General features: G+C 39.0%; 1 protein-coding gene across 1 annotated transcript; it reads left to right on the top strand.

The window, feature by feature from the left end:
- Window positions 1-7413: 7413 nt before the first annotated feature.
- Window positions 7414-10210, top strand: LOC148015591 (E3 ubiquitin-protein ligase RING1-like). Its single transcript, XM_087665614.1, has 2 exons — window positions 7414-9052; window positions 9262-10210. Exon 1 carries the CDS (start codon window positions 7691-7693, stop codon window positions 8975-8977), a length of 1287 nt encoding a protein of 428 aa, XP_087521740.1. The 5' UTR covers window positions 7414-7690; the 3' UTR covers window positions 8978-9052; window positions 9262-10210.
- Window positions 10211-16765: the final 6555 nt, after the last annotated feature.

Raw genomic sequence — 16765 nt, 5'->3', positions numbered from 1 at the left:
AGTTACCAAAGCTTTTGAAGTTAGGATTATGTCCCTTATATCAATGTCCCATGGATATTATTGCCACATGAAACATGCTTTTCGAACCTCGATGCAAAGCAATGGGAGAACATCGGTGCAAAGCACCGAAAGAATCCAGATTCAGACTGCCTAGTAGAGATCAAGGAGAGAGAACTACGTGTGTGTGTGTGTGTGTGTGTGTGTGTGTGTGTGTGTGTGTGTGTGTGCGTGTGCGTGTGCGTGTGCGTGTGCGTGTGCGTGTGCGTGTGCGTGTGCGTGTGCGTGTGCGTGTGCGTGTGCGTGTGCGTGTGCGTGTGCGTGTGTGTGCGTGCGTGCGTGTGCGCGCACACTATGCAAGGGCTTAAACACCTAATCCAAGATCTACCTCCACTCTAATTACCTATTGGAAAACCCCTAATTATCTATATGGATGCCAATGATCTTGGTTGGGTAGGGGTCCCTTGTGAAAAGTAAGGTAATGCGTGTGAGGAACTTTACCGATTTGTAAGTGGCACTTTTTCTAGCATTGAGCATAATTATCCTTTATTCCACCAAGAGATTCTGGCAATCAAAAAATCCATCCAAAGCTTCTGTGGTTTTGTTGATTTAATACCCTTCACTATTAAAAGTGACCTCAACCATGTCACTACCTATTTAAAAGGAAAGGCATCCAAAGCTATTGCAAACAAAAGGCTTCTTCCGTGGGCTATCTCATTTGATGAGCTTGACATCACATTCCAACATATCAAAGGAAAATAAAATAGTCTTGTCACCTTTCATGTCATCCCCTAAAAGAACAAAGAAGACATGTCTTTCTCTCCTTCTGCTAAATAATAAAGACATGTCCTATCTCCTTTTCTTCTCTACCACATAAATAAAGGATATGTGTCTTTCTCTCCTTCTTATAAAGAATAGAGGCATGTCCTATCTCCTTTTCTACCATATAAATAAAGGAGACATGACCTTCTTTTTTTAGTGTATTTTATGGAGACATATCTCTATATCCCTCACAATCCTTTCCTCCTTGTATCTATAAAAGGAGACTCACTCCCTCATCCTAATCATCGAGTTTCAAGCAAGCGAGTCAAGAGAGAGGGTAGCCTTTACCTTACTCCCCTACCTCTATGCAGGAGCTCATACACAAAGTGAGTTTCTTTGTTTATCTCTCTGTAAAGCCTATTTTGACAATCTATTCTAGTTATACTATACCGCAATAGTATAAACTTCATCTTAACCATGTAGTTGATACTCATCCTTTCATAGCTATTCACTTCTTCTTTGTAATACATATTATCATAATTGAGCATCTAGGTTTTTTCCATTGTGAGTTCTTTTATTAAGCATTGTATTAAGATTGTTTAGTTATCTCTCCTTTTGAACAAGTACGCTAATCATTATCCGATTCTCTTTCACCTATCATAACACTACTTATCTTGTTATCTATGACATTAATGCTTCCAATTTAGGACTCTGCTTCATTACTGAACATACTACTGATCTTTATCATAGCATGTTTATACTACTTATTTTGCTTTCATCGTAGATTCTGAGTGACGCTTCCAAGTCATCCAAGTTTACTGCCCACCTTGATATTAGTGGTATCAAAGCCTACCCAAGAAGAGTTGTTGTCTCCACTGGAGAAGTTGCTCAATTAAGAGGAATCAAGGAAAAGGGTAATATGCCATTTGTGGAAAAGCATAATAAGACATTTGTGGTTAGACCGTACAAATCCTCGATAAGTCCTCTGCTTCTCTCTGGTGGTAGCTATGTCATTATCACCCCAAATCAAATGATCTTCTTTAGCTAGGAACCTATCCCAAAAATATCAATCTTTAACTAATTCTACTATCATAGTAGATGAAACTAATCCATCAAGTAAATGGGTGTTATCGGCTGTTAAGCCTGTAGAAGTTTATGGGAACACTCTCTTTTTAAATTATGAGCTTCTACCATCTTTATTGAAGACCACGGGTGCATCTCCAATGGAGATTGTTCCCAAGATGACCACTTCATCTCTCTCCTTAGTCTCCCTTATGATAAAATACAAAAATGAAATGAAAAAAATCCTTACATCCATTTGGGATACCTTGCAATTGGCATAGTCCCTCTTTTTTGTCAAGGCCTCCTTGTGTCTTGTGCTATAATAGTTTTGGATACCAAGCACAAAGAACTCTAAGATATGATTGTTGGGGCTATTACTGTCTCCTATTTCCAATGGTCCCATTTTACTTGAGCTTGGCCCAAAATTTGTCATTTTTGTGAATGATCCTTATCTTGTAGATATTCTAACCCTCAATGTTTGAACCTCTGGGCTAGAGATGAAGCAATCATCTATACATATTGTTGTCTTGGTTTTAGTCTCAATGGCCATTCCTCGAGTCATTGAAGGGATCAACTACAAGAAGGACCAAGGCCATACAATCATTATGAAAAGTTATGACAAGACCCAAAGGTATTTCCCACCATAATCAGTTCAAACTTTCCCAAGAATGGCATATGAATATCTCTTCCTTATGAGTATGGGAGCTAAAACAACCTTAGGATATTCAAATCTACTCCCACACTACAAAAGACAAGTATGTTATTGGTGCCCCTTCCACAACTAAATCCATCTGAAAGGAGCAAAAAGCCACCTAGGTATAACCACTTTGCTTATTTGGCATAATTTTCTCAGGTCTACATATTCCCATGAGTCTATGGATGAAAATGATATGTATATACACTGCAAGTGACTCATCACTCCCACAAGTGGCAGTGCTAGAACTGTCAATGCTCAAAATTTCCAACCTAGAGAGTTCTCTCGTAATGACTCTTACTACAAAGTTGCCCCATTCCTTTGTCCACTCAATGGTGAGTAGCAGGCCCTAAATTAGACACATCTCTCCCTTAACCAAATCAAAAAACAAGTCAATCAAATTCATTGAAGTATGATCTCTCTCAATACCCATCTTAATACTATTGAAGCCTCTCTTAAACCTATGGAATCCTCTAACCTCTAAAGTCTATCCACCCAATTTTCCATCACCACTACTTCCTCTTCTAAGAAAGTCTATCCTACTAGAATGCCCTTTCAGTTGGAATCTAAAGAAGACGACGAGGACAAGGAAGAAGAGGAAGGCAACCTCCTAGCTATGATAGCTATTAGTGATGTTGCAACCATCAACGAACATGTTGCCTCTAGTTCTACTCCACCACAAGATATCTCTGAATATACCCCTGTTACACTAGCACCTATCCTTGGTCCATGGAATACTTTCAACAAAACGATGTAGAATTTTCCCATATGCATTAGCCAAAGATCTAGAATTCATAAGCATTCCATTGAAAATTACCTTATGGAGGAGACTTTATGGCATCCAGATGGTACTGAAGAGAACTGATGTGAACGCAGATGACTATAGGAGAATCTATGGCGGCTATCTAGACTCTTCAAATGAAGAATCTGGGTTGGATGATCTTGCTAATGCTACTCCTCTCAATGATAAAGATGATGATGACTTCTCACAGAATGTAATGAGTTTCAGGTAGTTCCCAAATTTATTTATATAAATGCTTGCTCCATTACTAATGTGTTTGATCAAGAAGAATATGGTTTCCATTGCTTCATCGATCTTGATGCTATTGAAGCCAAGTACATGAATGCACATGGGGTAAAAGAGGAAGCTTCAACCTCTAGTATCAAAGAAACTAGCTTGCCCAATCTTTTTAGAGTAGGAAAATTTTCCATCTAAAATTTTAATGGCAAATCACAAAAAGAGATTACAACTATCCTGCACATGATGCATGCCTACCTCTCTCAAAAGCTAAAGCTTCTTGATCAGCTTGATACGGGAAAAGTTGACCACATTATTGTTGTCACTCATGGGTTTGTGGGTACACTCCAACTCTGGTGGGAAAGCATCTGCTTAGATCTCAAAGAAGAAATTGCCAATAGTGCTGGCCCTATTTTTCCCTTTTTTGAACTTCTCCTCAAGGGATTTGTCAGTAACAAATATGATGATAAAACTAAAGCTAAAGAAGCATTCAAAGGGCTCAACTTTGTGATCTCAAACCTGTATCCAATTGTTAATAGAGCATACTATATGACTCAGAACTCATTCCCACCTTGTCACATAATCCCTGAGCATCTGTAGCAGTAAACAAGTTGCTCACATCCCTAAGACGTTCACTAGCAACACCATCCACAATGTCCCTGAATTTATGATTTTCCAATGCATTTTTGACCATATCCTTGCTAAGGACTTTGGCAATAGTATCATTCTCTGCATGAGGAAACATATTTCTCATTATAGTAGATTAAGCATATATCCGTCTATGATATTGTCCACTTCCTTTGGCTAATTGGTGAATTGGTTTAACGGATTTGATGCGCCGACGTGCCTCTTTGGTCTTTAAAGTGGGCCCAATCTCCAAAGTTTTTGTGAGCTTCCTCTCTATGTTTCGATTCTCCTTCTCCAAGTCATTGACTTTAGACTGTAACTCCATATTCTGCACGTGTGTAGCATGCATACCTAATTTACATGAGAGACCTATTGTATGAATGCCAAGTGGCACATGATGCTACACTTAAAGAGAATTTTGTGAATTCATTCTTTAATCCTCTACATGCATTTGCCAAAAGCAAGATGAGTGAAGAAGGTTATGACTTGTTTAACAGTTTTGGGTAGCTAAGTCTGATTATGGAAAAGGTGATCAAGGACGTTTGCAATCAACAAAAGGTGGCCAAGTTGCATCGACAAATCCTTGATTCCATTTGTAAGTATGAACGATTTTTTTTAAAAATAAAGGCTTAATAATGTTCCAAACCTTGAAATTTTCTTCATCTATCTTTCCTCTCTCGACAAATATGGTCTCCCTTATTCCAATTGCCTTGTTAATCCGTCTTTCTTCATCCATTCTTTCATGCTTCTCCAAATCAATCTAGGCTTCCTATAGGTGCCAAAACAAGTTCAGAACAAGCCACTTGATAACTTTTTGGCAACCACTTTTCAAAGATGTAGTCATGTTGGTTAGTCTTTGATGCCATGTGCTAGGTGTGGTTGGGGGTGGGCCCTACTAACCTTTTATTGTTCAATACCACGAGTTTCTCTTCAAAAAGCATCATGTATCTAGGTGCGGTTGGAGGTGGGGAACTTTTGACCCCCACTCTGGGCTAGCAACCACCTACCCATAACCGGGTATGTAGTCTTTCCTTTGTTGAAGCTCATGATGTTGTTGTAATTCACAACTTGAGAATTATCATCGAAACGTGTCCAAAATATCTTGTGTGCATACCTAAATATATAGAACTTGATTTCAAAATTCCTTCAAAATTTTGAGTCGAGGGTTTTTTTCATGAACTTTCTCATGAACTACGCACATGTGGTATGCACAGTTATTACTTGCCATAGCTCATGAGTCTAAGTTACTCTCATGTGTGAGGTTGAGGGTGGGGGCCTTTTGGCCCCACCCTAGGTTGGCAACCTCCTACCCCCAATTGGGTATACGGTTCTTGCCTTGTAGAAGTCCATGATGTTGTCGTATTTCACAATGTGAGAATTATCATGTGAAATTGTCCAAAAAATCTTGTGTATGGACCTTAATATATAGAATGTGATTAAAAAATTCCTTCAAAATTTTTGAGTTGGGGTTTTTTTTGGTGAACCTACTCATAGACTATGCACATGTAGTACGTGTAATATCTTATTTTCTCTTCCCCCTCCCTTTTTTCATTAAAGCCTCCCCTCCCCCCCCCACCTCCCTTTTTTAAATTAAAACCCCCTCCCCTCTCTTTCACTTATAATCTCTCTATTTCTTTTCCCCCTCTCCTTTTTAATTAAATTCCTCCCCCCTCCCCCCTCTCTCTCTCTCATGTGTAGGGCCTAGGTTCTCTCTCTCTCCCTCTCTCCTTATTTTAATTAAACAAAAAGTTTATATTTAAAAGTTTAATCTAAGAGAGAGAGAGAGAGAAAGAGAGAGAGAGAGAGAGAGAGAGAGAGCAAAAAAGAAAGAAGAGAAGAGGGAGGGAGGGAGAGAGAGGGGGAATAGAGAGAAACAGAATTATAGAGAGAGAAAATATAAAATTTAAGAGAGAGAGAGGAAAAGAAAAAAGAAAAAGAGAAGAGAGGGAGGAGAGAGACAGAGAGAAGAAAATGAGAGAGAGAGAGAGAAAATAATAAGAAGAGAAAGAATTAGAACACAGTGAGAGAATTATAGAGAGAGGAAAAATAAATTTTAAAAGAAAGAAAGAGAATTATAGAGAGATAAAATATAAAATTTAATTTTAATTAAACAAAAAGTTTACATTTAAAAGTTTAATCTAAGAGAGAGAGAGAGAGAGAAAATAATAAGAAGAGAAAGAATTAGAACACAGTGAGAGAATTATAGAGAGAGGAAAAATAAATTTTAAAAGAAAGAAAGAGAATTATAGAGAGATAAAATATAAAATTTAATTTTAATTAAACAAAAAGTTTACATTTAAAAGTTTAATCTAAGAGAGAGAGAGAGAGAGAGAGAGAGAGAGAGAGAGAGCAAAAAAGAAAGAAGAGAAGAGGGAGGAAGGGAGAGAGAGGGGGAACAAAGAGAAAGAGAATTATAGAAGAAATATAAAATTTAAGAGAGAGAAAAAGAAAAAAGAAAAAGAGAGGAGAGAGGGGGAAGAGAGACAGAGAGAAGAAAATGAGAGAGAGAGAGAAAATAAGAAGGAGAAGAGAAAAAATTTAAAAGAAAGAGAAAAGAAAAAAATTTAAAGAGAGAAAAAAAGGAAAAAAGAGGAGAGAAAGTAAAGATAGGAGAGGTGAGAGAGAGAGAGAGAGAGAAAGAAAGAGAGAGAAGAAGAAGAAGAAGAAGAAGAGAGATGGGGAAAAAGAGAAAAGAGAAAAGTCTTTTTAAAATTTAAATATTTTTTTGAGAAAGAGAGGAAGGGAGAACGAAGGAGAGAGGGGGAAGAGAGAGAGAGAGAATATATAATTTAAAAGAGAGAGAAGGAGGGAAGAAAAAGATAAAATTTAAAAGAGAGAGAGAGAGAGAGAAGGAAAAGAGAGGAGAGAGGGGAGAGAATAAAAAAAGAGAGAGACAAGAAAAGCGGGGAGAGAAAAAAATGAGAGAGAGAAAAAATTACAAGAGGAGAAAAATAAACTAAAATAAAAGGCAGAGAGAGAGAGAGAGAGAGAGAGAGACAGAATTTGACATAGGGAATTTAGAGGGGGGAGAGAGAGGAAAAAAGGAAAGAGAAAAAGACCTAGCGTTCCGTGCACGCGAAGTGTGTGTGAAACGCTAGTTATATGAATGTATGTAATGTAATGAACGTAGATAATGTAATGAATGACGATAAATTATAATGGTCTGCAGTGGTCATTGGTCATGCGTGTTTGAAGCTTCTAGCACCTTCTGTGGTATTTTTGAACTTGCAAAATGCGTATTACGAATCACGATGGCATGCAGCAAAATTTTTCGCCAATTCTAAGGGGCGAGATAAATATAAGAATTCGAACAAATATAAGTTTTGGGGTAATCCAATATACCTCTTACCTTCATCTCCTCACAGACCTTTCTGTGCCTCTGCACTCTCCTGCTGATCCCCTGTTTAGAAACCCTAATTTTGTTCTGTTCTACAGGCGCCTCTGTGCAGACAGGCCTTCCTCCCTCGCCCCACATAAATCCAAGCCGCAGGTCAGAATCTGGACAAGGCGCTCTCTCCGATTAGCGTCCCATGGCCGCCGCTGCAGGTCCTCTGTTCTGGTGCCATCAGTGTAATGTCCAAACGCGGCCACTCCCTGGTGGCGGCGATGTTCTTTGTAGCTTCTGTAATGGCGGCTTCGTTGAGGAGATGGACGCCACCGAAGTGGAGCCTGGGGTGGCCTTCTCCAGCTTGCCCTTGCCCCTCAACAACATCCTGCGTATGCCGTCTCCTGCCTCAGTTGGCATGGCCCGCCCCCGCCCTCGCTCTGCAGATGGGGATCATCAGGTCCACCGGCCACGGCTTATTTCTCGACAGAGCTCGAATATCTCTTCACTCTTGGATGCCATGATGGCTGTGATGGATCAGTTCGATGCCCGAGGCTCTGTGTCTCCACCTTCCGGTTTGCTTAATGCGAGTCAAAGCCATGGATCAGATCAGGCCTCTCAAGATGATAGTGCCAGCTTCTTCATGCCTGCACCCCCCTTGTTGATTGTGCATGGCGGGATGCCCAATGGGTTTCGCCAACTGCAGGTCCTCATCGATAATGGACAAGGACTGGGCCCGGAATTGTTACCGGATCATATTGGCGATAACTTCTTAGGGTTAGAGTTTGACAGATTGATTCAGCTCTTGTCTGAGAATGATCCCAATCGTTATGGCTCACCACCAGCAGCCAAATCTGCTGTGGAAGCCTTGCCGAAGTTCACTATTTCAGAAGAACACATGGCCTCTGAGATTTTGGAATGTGCGGTTTGCAAGGATGATTTTGAGCTAGGAAATGAGGTGCAACAGATGCCTTGCAAGCACATGTTCCATCCAGATTGCATTCTTCCATGGCTGCAACAACATAATTCATGTCCGGTGTGTCGCTTTGAGCTGCCAACTGATGATGCTGACTATGAATCAAGAAAAATCCAGACTTCTGGTAACAGAGATTCTGGGAATGCACAGGAGCAGTCTTCAAGGGGAAGGGAGCAGCAGGTTCAAGATGGGTCTTCTGGAGGGGAGGGCCATGGAAGGCAAGAAAATGGAGAAGGTCTTCGGCATTTCACCCTGTGGGGCATGCCGGGATTTGGCTTTGATTTGACACGGTTATCCATTTCTTCGGGCAATATGGACAGGCCCTCCGAGGAAGCCACAACTACTGGAGGGGAAGGTAATACCAGTGGTACAGATTCTGATAGTGGCACAGACAGGACAAGCATTCCTCTCCATTGGCTATTCCGCCTTTTCTCATCTGGTGGGTTTCCATCGAGAGACAGCACAGGCACAGGTGGAATTGGTGAACAAAATCACAGCAACTCATCCAGCCATTGAAACTGTCTATAATTTCTTATTTTTTGAAAGGTCTTGAAAAGAATGATTAATTCTTACATTTCAGAACACACAAAGGTTGGTTTTCTTCTTGATTTTTATTGTTAAATTGTAAATCTGAATGTTAAGTGCACTATTTTATGCCCAATAACATGTATGTAAAACTACATGATGAGCTGTGTAAAAGGCATTATCATGTAAGATGTGCAAATGTATTTTTCTCTTTCTTCATGGTGCTGCTACATAACGAGAAACTAATTTACAACCTCTGTGGTGTGGAAGTCTAGAGCTAGAAGTTTCAAAGACACAAGATAAGAGTAAGGGATGTTTCACAGGGAGACGCTAAGGAAGTGGAATGACATCATGGCACACCCAGCATGGAGCAGAACATGTGGCTTTGATCTGTACAATTTGGAGGGATGCTGGTGCAGGAGAGAGTCTGTGGACTTGTATGTTGCATCTGTCCTGCAATGTGATGTGATATTCATCCTCCTTTGGAGTTTGTGGTGGTATTTGAAGTTTTCTTCCACCCTCTTTGGGTAGGCCTGTGAGACCAGCTGAACTTAAAAGCTTTGCTGTGAGACTAAAAGATGCTGGCTGATCAGGGTGATTTGCTGTCAGCTGCTTCTGTCATTTATTTTGCAATAGTAAGGCAGGTTTGCATCTCTGAAGGGTCTCATTATGTTTTTGGGAATGTGCACCCTCCGAGTTGTAGTTGGTGATTGGCAAAATGGGGGAAAGTTCAGAGGTGAAAATGGTGATGCAATGGCAGGTATATCAAGGCAGGTTTGCATCTCTGAAGGGTCTCATTATGTTTTTGGGAATGCGCACCCTCCGAGTTGTAGTTGGTGATTATGGGGGAAAGTTCAGAGGTGAAAATGGTGATGCAATGGCAGGTATAGCAAGGGGCTGTTATATTCATGAGTGGAGAATGGTGATAGAATGGCAGGTACAGCTAGTGGCTGTAATATTTATGAGGTACCCTGAGTTGCTGTTATTTATGAATTGTCTAGGATTAAGTTAAATCTCTGTATGACAAGTTAGCATTGAGTCAACAGCTGACAAGGCCTGCATTGGACATGCCTATGGCGGTTAGATGGTCTGTTCTAACAGGAATTGGTCCTGTCCTTTGTATGTGTGGGTGGGTCCCTTTTTTTTGTGGGGGTGCGTATGTGCAAGGATGGTTCATAGAAATAAAATAATTGTGTGGTTTGTCTATGATTGCAGGGGAATGATGTTAGGGGTGCGTATGTGCGAGGATGGTTCATAGAAATAAAATAATTGTGTGGTTTGTCTATGATTGCAGGGGAATGATGTTAGGGGTGTGGGCATGGAGGAGAGTTGTAATGGTACATGTTTTAACAATAGAGGGAGAAGGGTTGGGGGGGAAAGTTTAAGAGGGGTTTTCCATTAGGAGTTTGAAAGGGTATATGAAAGCTTCAAGTTTCAAGTTTCAAGTGCACACATGTAAAGGGGGTGTGCGAGTTCCAAATATAGAGGGCAAAAGCTTGGAAGCACCTATCGGCAGTGTTGATGGTTATTGAGGTGACTAGTGTAATTGATGATGTAAAGGTATATGAAAGTTTCAAGTTTCAAGTGCACAGATGTAAAGGGTGTGTGCAAGTTCCAAATATAGAGGGCAAAATCTTGGAAGCACCTATCAGCAGTGTTGGTTACTATTGAGGCGACTAGTGTAATTGATGATGTGTGTTAGTGGAGGGGAGCTACAAAATAGCGAAAATTTTGCAAAAGGAATAGAAAGGAGCTATAGAATGCTCATGACCTCTTGTTGTGGTGATGAGGGTGTAAGTTTCATGCTTGTTGCTTAGCAAAAGTTCCACAATAGGACAGTTCCTTAACGTTGTGGGATTTCCTTCTTAAACTCACCATGAGAAGAGTAGAATTTAAAAAACTTTTGCATTTGGCTTCCCAAATGCATTGTGTGAGAGGTGTTCTAGTTTTTCTTTAAGGGCTTGTTGCATTTCTCATAGTACTAACTCTAATAGAACAAGAGTAAAGTTGGTTGAGAACACGAATTTGTTTGGGGGTTATACAAGGCAATTTTTTAGTATAGTTGTAGTGTATTGGTGATCGAGTAACATTGTTTCTTAGATCTACTCGAAGTAATAGTAATAATGGTAGCATTTTATTGTCTTATAATGTAGTTTTTTATATGCAATGGATTGGTTATTGAGTATTATTGATCCTCAAATTAACTCAACTAATAGTAAATGTGAGTGTGTATTAGCCCATAATGCAAGCTCTATTAGCTTTGCATGAGGTCTAAGTTGGTCCTTGTTAGGTGTGCATCAACTACAAGGGACAAACTCTTGTAGTCAAAGTCTCCCATTCCTTGTGCAAGTAGTGGCGTGTATTTAATCATGGACAATAATAAAGGAAAAATCTACATAAGGGTAGATTTCAGTTTGATTTGAAAGGATCAATAGTTGCATATGTTGGCGTAGGTTGAGATGATGTAATTTGTTGGGTGTAGGTGAGTTTATATGTTGTAATGATGTAAGTTATAGGGTTTTTTGGTTTTAAAGAGAAACTTTTGAGCACCATTTTAAAAGTATGAAATTGCTATATAGATTGACTTTCATATTTCTTGTAAGAATAAAGTTAGTAACTAGAACATTAGAACATGAAAATGAGACCAAGTTTGGTCGTGACAAGCTTGAGAGAGAGAGTGGGAAATTTGAAATAATGCCAAAGGGAGTAGAAGAGGACAAGGTGCAAGTGTTACAAGGTTGGTGTGGGTAGAGAAATGGAGGTGGAGTCCTACATTACACAGGTGGACAAAATGCTTAATCTACAGACCATAATGTAAGCTTTTACATTTGATATGAGAAGAATTAGTGATACAAGAAATGAAATTAGCCTTTCTCCTTGGATAAGATGGTGAATCCTTGATTACAACTTAATTAATGTCGCAAACAATTAATGTAAATTTACCTACTGATCTTTGATAATGCACACTCGATTGGTCCCAAATTTGCGTCCTTTTCGATATTTATTTAGCTTTATTGAAAAAGTTGATTTACAATGGGATTCTCTCGATCCCCTTCGCAATCCAGACTCCCCGTGTTGTCCAAAGTGACCAGTAAGCCTTTAATTTGATTTACCCTTTGATTTGGGTAATCAATTGGTTTTCATCCGCTTTGGTGGAGATGGAAAAAGCCCCAAATTCAATTATTTGTTGGTCCATCCACTTGAATAGGCTAAAAATAGCTTCAATCTTGTTGAATCCAAGTTTTGGAGCTTTTAATATTTGATATGCTTATCAAGGTTGTTGCTAAACCCTAATTTTTATTGTAAATTAGGATTTATAGCAAAGAATTATGAAATTTCTTAACCTTTGGTGATCTCAATGTTGCAATCTTTGGATCAAGGTTATAGAAAGATTGGGAGATGAGAGAGAATGTTGGGGAGAGAAAATTCACTCTCTTCGTGAAGAATTGAAGAAAATCTGTGATTTATTGATGCTTTTTTGTCTCAATAGCTTGTAGTTGCAAAGAACTGAAGAAAATCAATCATTTATTGTTGCTGACTTGTCTCAATAGCTTGTAGATGTTACATGTTGTTGATTGGTCTTCTCTTACCCTTAGTTGCCTCAGAAGATTCTCCAATGATTTCAAATTAGACCACCGGCATAACCTTCCTCTCTTGTAGGTTGGATATACTAAAAATGCCTCTCTTTAGCCTTTAAAGACATTTTTTAATCTTGCATGGGCATTTTTAAAAAGTGGTAGCCTACTCAAATGTTTTTTTCAGTATAATTTATAATTAGATATTAATTTTTAATCTTTAAAGATTGAAAATTAATCTAATAATTATTTTGGTTGCTTGAAAGATAATATAGGTCAATAATTAAATTGGGTGGAAAACTTCCATTCTTGAGTGTCTGTGCGTTATCTTTGACCATCAGATTGGCGTTAGGTATCATTAAATGCCACTTCTCTAGTGTCACCAACTGGTACTAATGGCCATTTGAATGACCTAGGCAAAACAACAACTGGCACTAGATACCACCAAGCGCTTGTGTGGCATGACTTATAGTAACTTTTGCCTTTGACATCTTGTGATTTTCTTGGGTCTTAGGCTCATAAATTGACTTTGATCCCAATTACAACTCACATGTGCAACATTTACTTAAGCATGTGATTAAAAATTAATCCACATGTTAAGTGAGGTTTCAAAAATACACGTTCTCATGACAGCCTTTCTCCTTAAAATTCTTGTAATTGTCCTCGATTGCACTACCAAATGCATCAAAAGTAAAGTATTACATTGAAATTTCCATAGGCCATCATAGTTAACATAACATTGCGCACTACTGTTCGACTGTTCCATATGCCCAACATATATTGAAAATTACCAGCCAACATAACATAACATAAGACTTACAAAGAATCTCAAACACAATTTCAGATTATCATGTGATATGTCCATTTCTCATGAGCTCAACTCATTTGACAAAATCAAACCATAGTATAGCGAAAAGCAAGCATAAACCATGGTTGAAACATCAATGGCATCATAAGACATGTCTACAAAACCAGTTGAATACCATTGAATATTAATGATCATTTGTTGAAAATCAACATTCGATAATCAACCCATGATGATCATTAATTGATGCTACACCAAGCATAATCAATGCCATTCCAAGCATAATTGATTACACATCGAGCATAACGGATACAAATGTATAGTTTCAGAGTTGCAATGAAAACCATACCGATCTTCATACCAAACATAGTGACTAGTACACTAAAGAGTGATCTCCTAGCAAACATACTGTTCAGCTATAATACCTTGAATGTATGTTGAATATATTCGAGATCCACTACTTCTAGAGCTGTCCATTATTGAGGAGCGGAGATGCTAGCTTCCTCACAAGCATCAGGTAATACTCTGGACCTCTACTTTGTTGAACCCGATTGAGCTTGAGCTCTAATTGGAAAGCATCAAGGTAAAGTTGCAATAACTGAGGATGGTTTGCCAAGTCATCGTTTGCCATCCATTTGACATCCATTGGTGAATAATTTGTGTCGATACATATCCATATGGCTTGCTTTGTGCCCGAAGCATCATGCCTATGTTGCTATACATGGGGTTAGACATTCCACTTGCATTACTTGGATACATTGGGTTTTATGAGTCATATATTGGCTATTGCATACCATATGGATTTGTGACATACATTCCTATATGCGGAACCTGTCCATAACCATAGCATGAAAAATGGTACCACCACCAAAGTATCCTTGTTGTCCCATGCTCGCATGTGCATAATTGCCTTGTTGCCCATGTTCCCATGGATTGGCACTACCAAGTTGGCCATGCATTTGCACTTGCTGCCCCATGGATACCAAATGTTTGTGCTTATCAAGCATTTTGGGCTCTTCTAAAGAAGGTTTAGGCATTTCCTTTGGTTCTTGTGGTTGTGTGAAGCTGTAGAAGGTGTCTTCTTCTCTTTGCCTTTGCTATCCTTCTTTAGGGCATTCAAGAATTAAGTAAACTAGGGATCCTTTGCCAATTCAACAAAAAGATTTGCTGCTATACGCATTCGATCCTTGAAGCTATCATCAAATTCTTCAATCCCTTTTGGTCATCATCCTCTTTATGCATTGAAGTGCCAACATTTGGGTCATTTTCCATATTTTTAGCATGCTGTCCATGTTGGAAACCATGCCCAACATGTTATTGCATTTCCCCCTTCACCATGTGATTGACCAAGGAGTGATGCATCCTCTCCACTTGATCGCGTATCACCATGTGAAGACATACTCACTGCAATTCACCGTTGAGAACAATTTCAACAATAATGCAATAGTTGCAAGTTACAATCAAGTACCATGGGCCCACCAATTCAAAGGATTTGATGGTATCTCGACAATGGAACCATGTAACCAGCCTTCCTCCTCGGATAGGGTGGTAAATCCTTGATTACAACTTAATTACATCATCAAACAATTAATGCAAATCTAAAAATATAAATTTACTTACTGATCTTGGACAATGCATATCCAATTGGCCCCAAAATTGGCGCCCCTTTTGGTATTTATTTAGCTTTATTGAAGAAGAAGTTGATTTACAATGGGATTCTCCCGATCCCCTTCGCAATCCAAACTCCCCTTGCTATCCAAAGTGACCAATAAGTTTTTAATTTGATTTGGCCCTTGATTCAGGCAATCAATGGGCCTTTACTTGCTTTGATGGAGATGGAAAATGCCCCAAATTCAATTATTTGCTGATTTCTCCACTTGAATAGGCTAAAAATAGCTTCAGCCTTGTTGAATCCAAGACTTGGAGCTTCCAATTTTTGGCATGCTTCTCAAGGCTCTTACTAAACCCTAATTTGTGCTATAAATTAGGATTTACAGTAGAGAATTCTGACATTTCTTAACCTGTGGTGATCTCAATGCTGCAATCTTTGGAGCAAGGCTATAGAAAGGTTGGGAGATGAGAGAGAATGTTGAGGAGAGAGAAAATTCAGACTCTGCGAAAAAATAAAAAAAATTATCATTTACTGATGCTTTCCTGCCTCAACAGCTTATAGATGCAAATAATTAAAGAAAATCAGTCATTTACTGTTGCTGCCATGTCTCAACAACATGTAGATGCTGTTATCTGCTGTTGATTAGTCTTGTCTTGCCCGTGGCTGCCTCAAAAGGTCCTCCAATGGCTGCAAATCAGACCATCAACATCTCCTTCCTCTCTCTTGTAAGTTTAATACACTAAAAATGTCTCTCTCCAACCTCTAAAGACTTTGACAACTAGCAGCCTTTCCAAATGGTTTTTTCAGCATTATCCATAATTAAATATTTCTTTTTAATCTTTAAACTAAAAATTAATCTAATATTTATTTTAGTGTCTTGAATGATAATTTGATTGGCCAATAATTAAATTGGCTAGGCAACTTCCATTTTCGAGTGTCTTTGCACCATCTTTGACCATTAGATTGGCATTAGGTACCATTAAATGCCACTTTTCTAGTGTCCCCAATTGACACTTATGGCCAAATGAATGACTTAGGCCAACAACTGGCACCAGATACCACCAAGTACTTGTGCAGCATAAGTTATTGCAACTTTTGCCTTTGACATCTAGTGATTTCCTCGAGTCATGGGCTCATAAATTAACTCTAACCCCAATTACAACTCACATGTGCAACATTTGCTTAACCAGGTGATTAGAAATTAATCCATATGTTAAGTGAGGTTTTAGAAATACATGTCCTCATGACAAGAAAACATGTCTTTTCAACATCTTCTAGGCGGGTACAGACTGTGGAAATGGAACTGCCTATGGAAGCCGTATGTTAGAGGGGTTTTGATTTCTCTTTTATTGGTATATACTTTTATTTTATGGGCAAGATCCCTACATATGAAGAGTTATCTAGATGGTTCCTCAATGCTTACCAAGCTTACTGCAGTTTGGTATACTACCGTTTTGTGGATAAAAAATTATTAGGTACTGGTGGGGTTGCAAGTAGAAAGAAATTGAATCCTTTCTTACATCGTCGGGTAAGGGCAACCTGGTCCACAACATATAGTGGTTAGCCACCTTCTCCCCAGATGAGGTTTTGTTGTTAAAGTGTCCAGTTTGGGTGGTTTTTCTCAATCTTCACACTATATTTGAATAATAGCTCTGTGCGATTGCTTCAGCCTTGGGTAAGGTTTTGTACGTGCCTCCTCTTCCTTCCAATCCAAAGGAAGAGAGAAGGGTATTTTTCAACTCCTCTACTAAAGGAAAAGGTATGATGATTGCAGCCAAAGAGAAACT

Source organism: Lygodium microphyllum, chromosome 24 (assembly GCF_053477565.2).
Source record: "Lygodium microphyllum isolate KBCC chromosome 24, Lygodium_microphyllum_v1.1.10, whole genome shotgun sequence".
Taxonomy (NCBI): Eukaryota; Viridiplantae; Streptophyta; class Polypodiopsida; order Schizaeales; family Lygodiaceae; genus Lygodium; species Lygodium microphyllum.
This window is presented reverse-complemented; position numbering and strand designations above follow the sequence as displayed.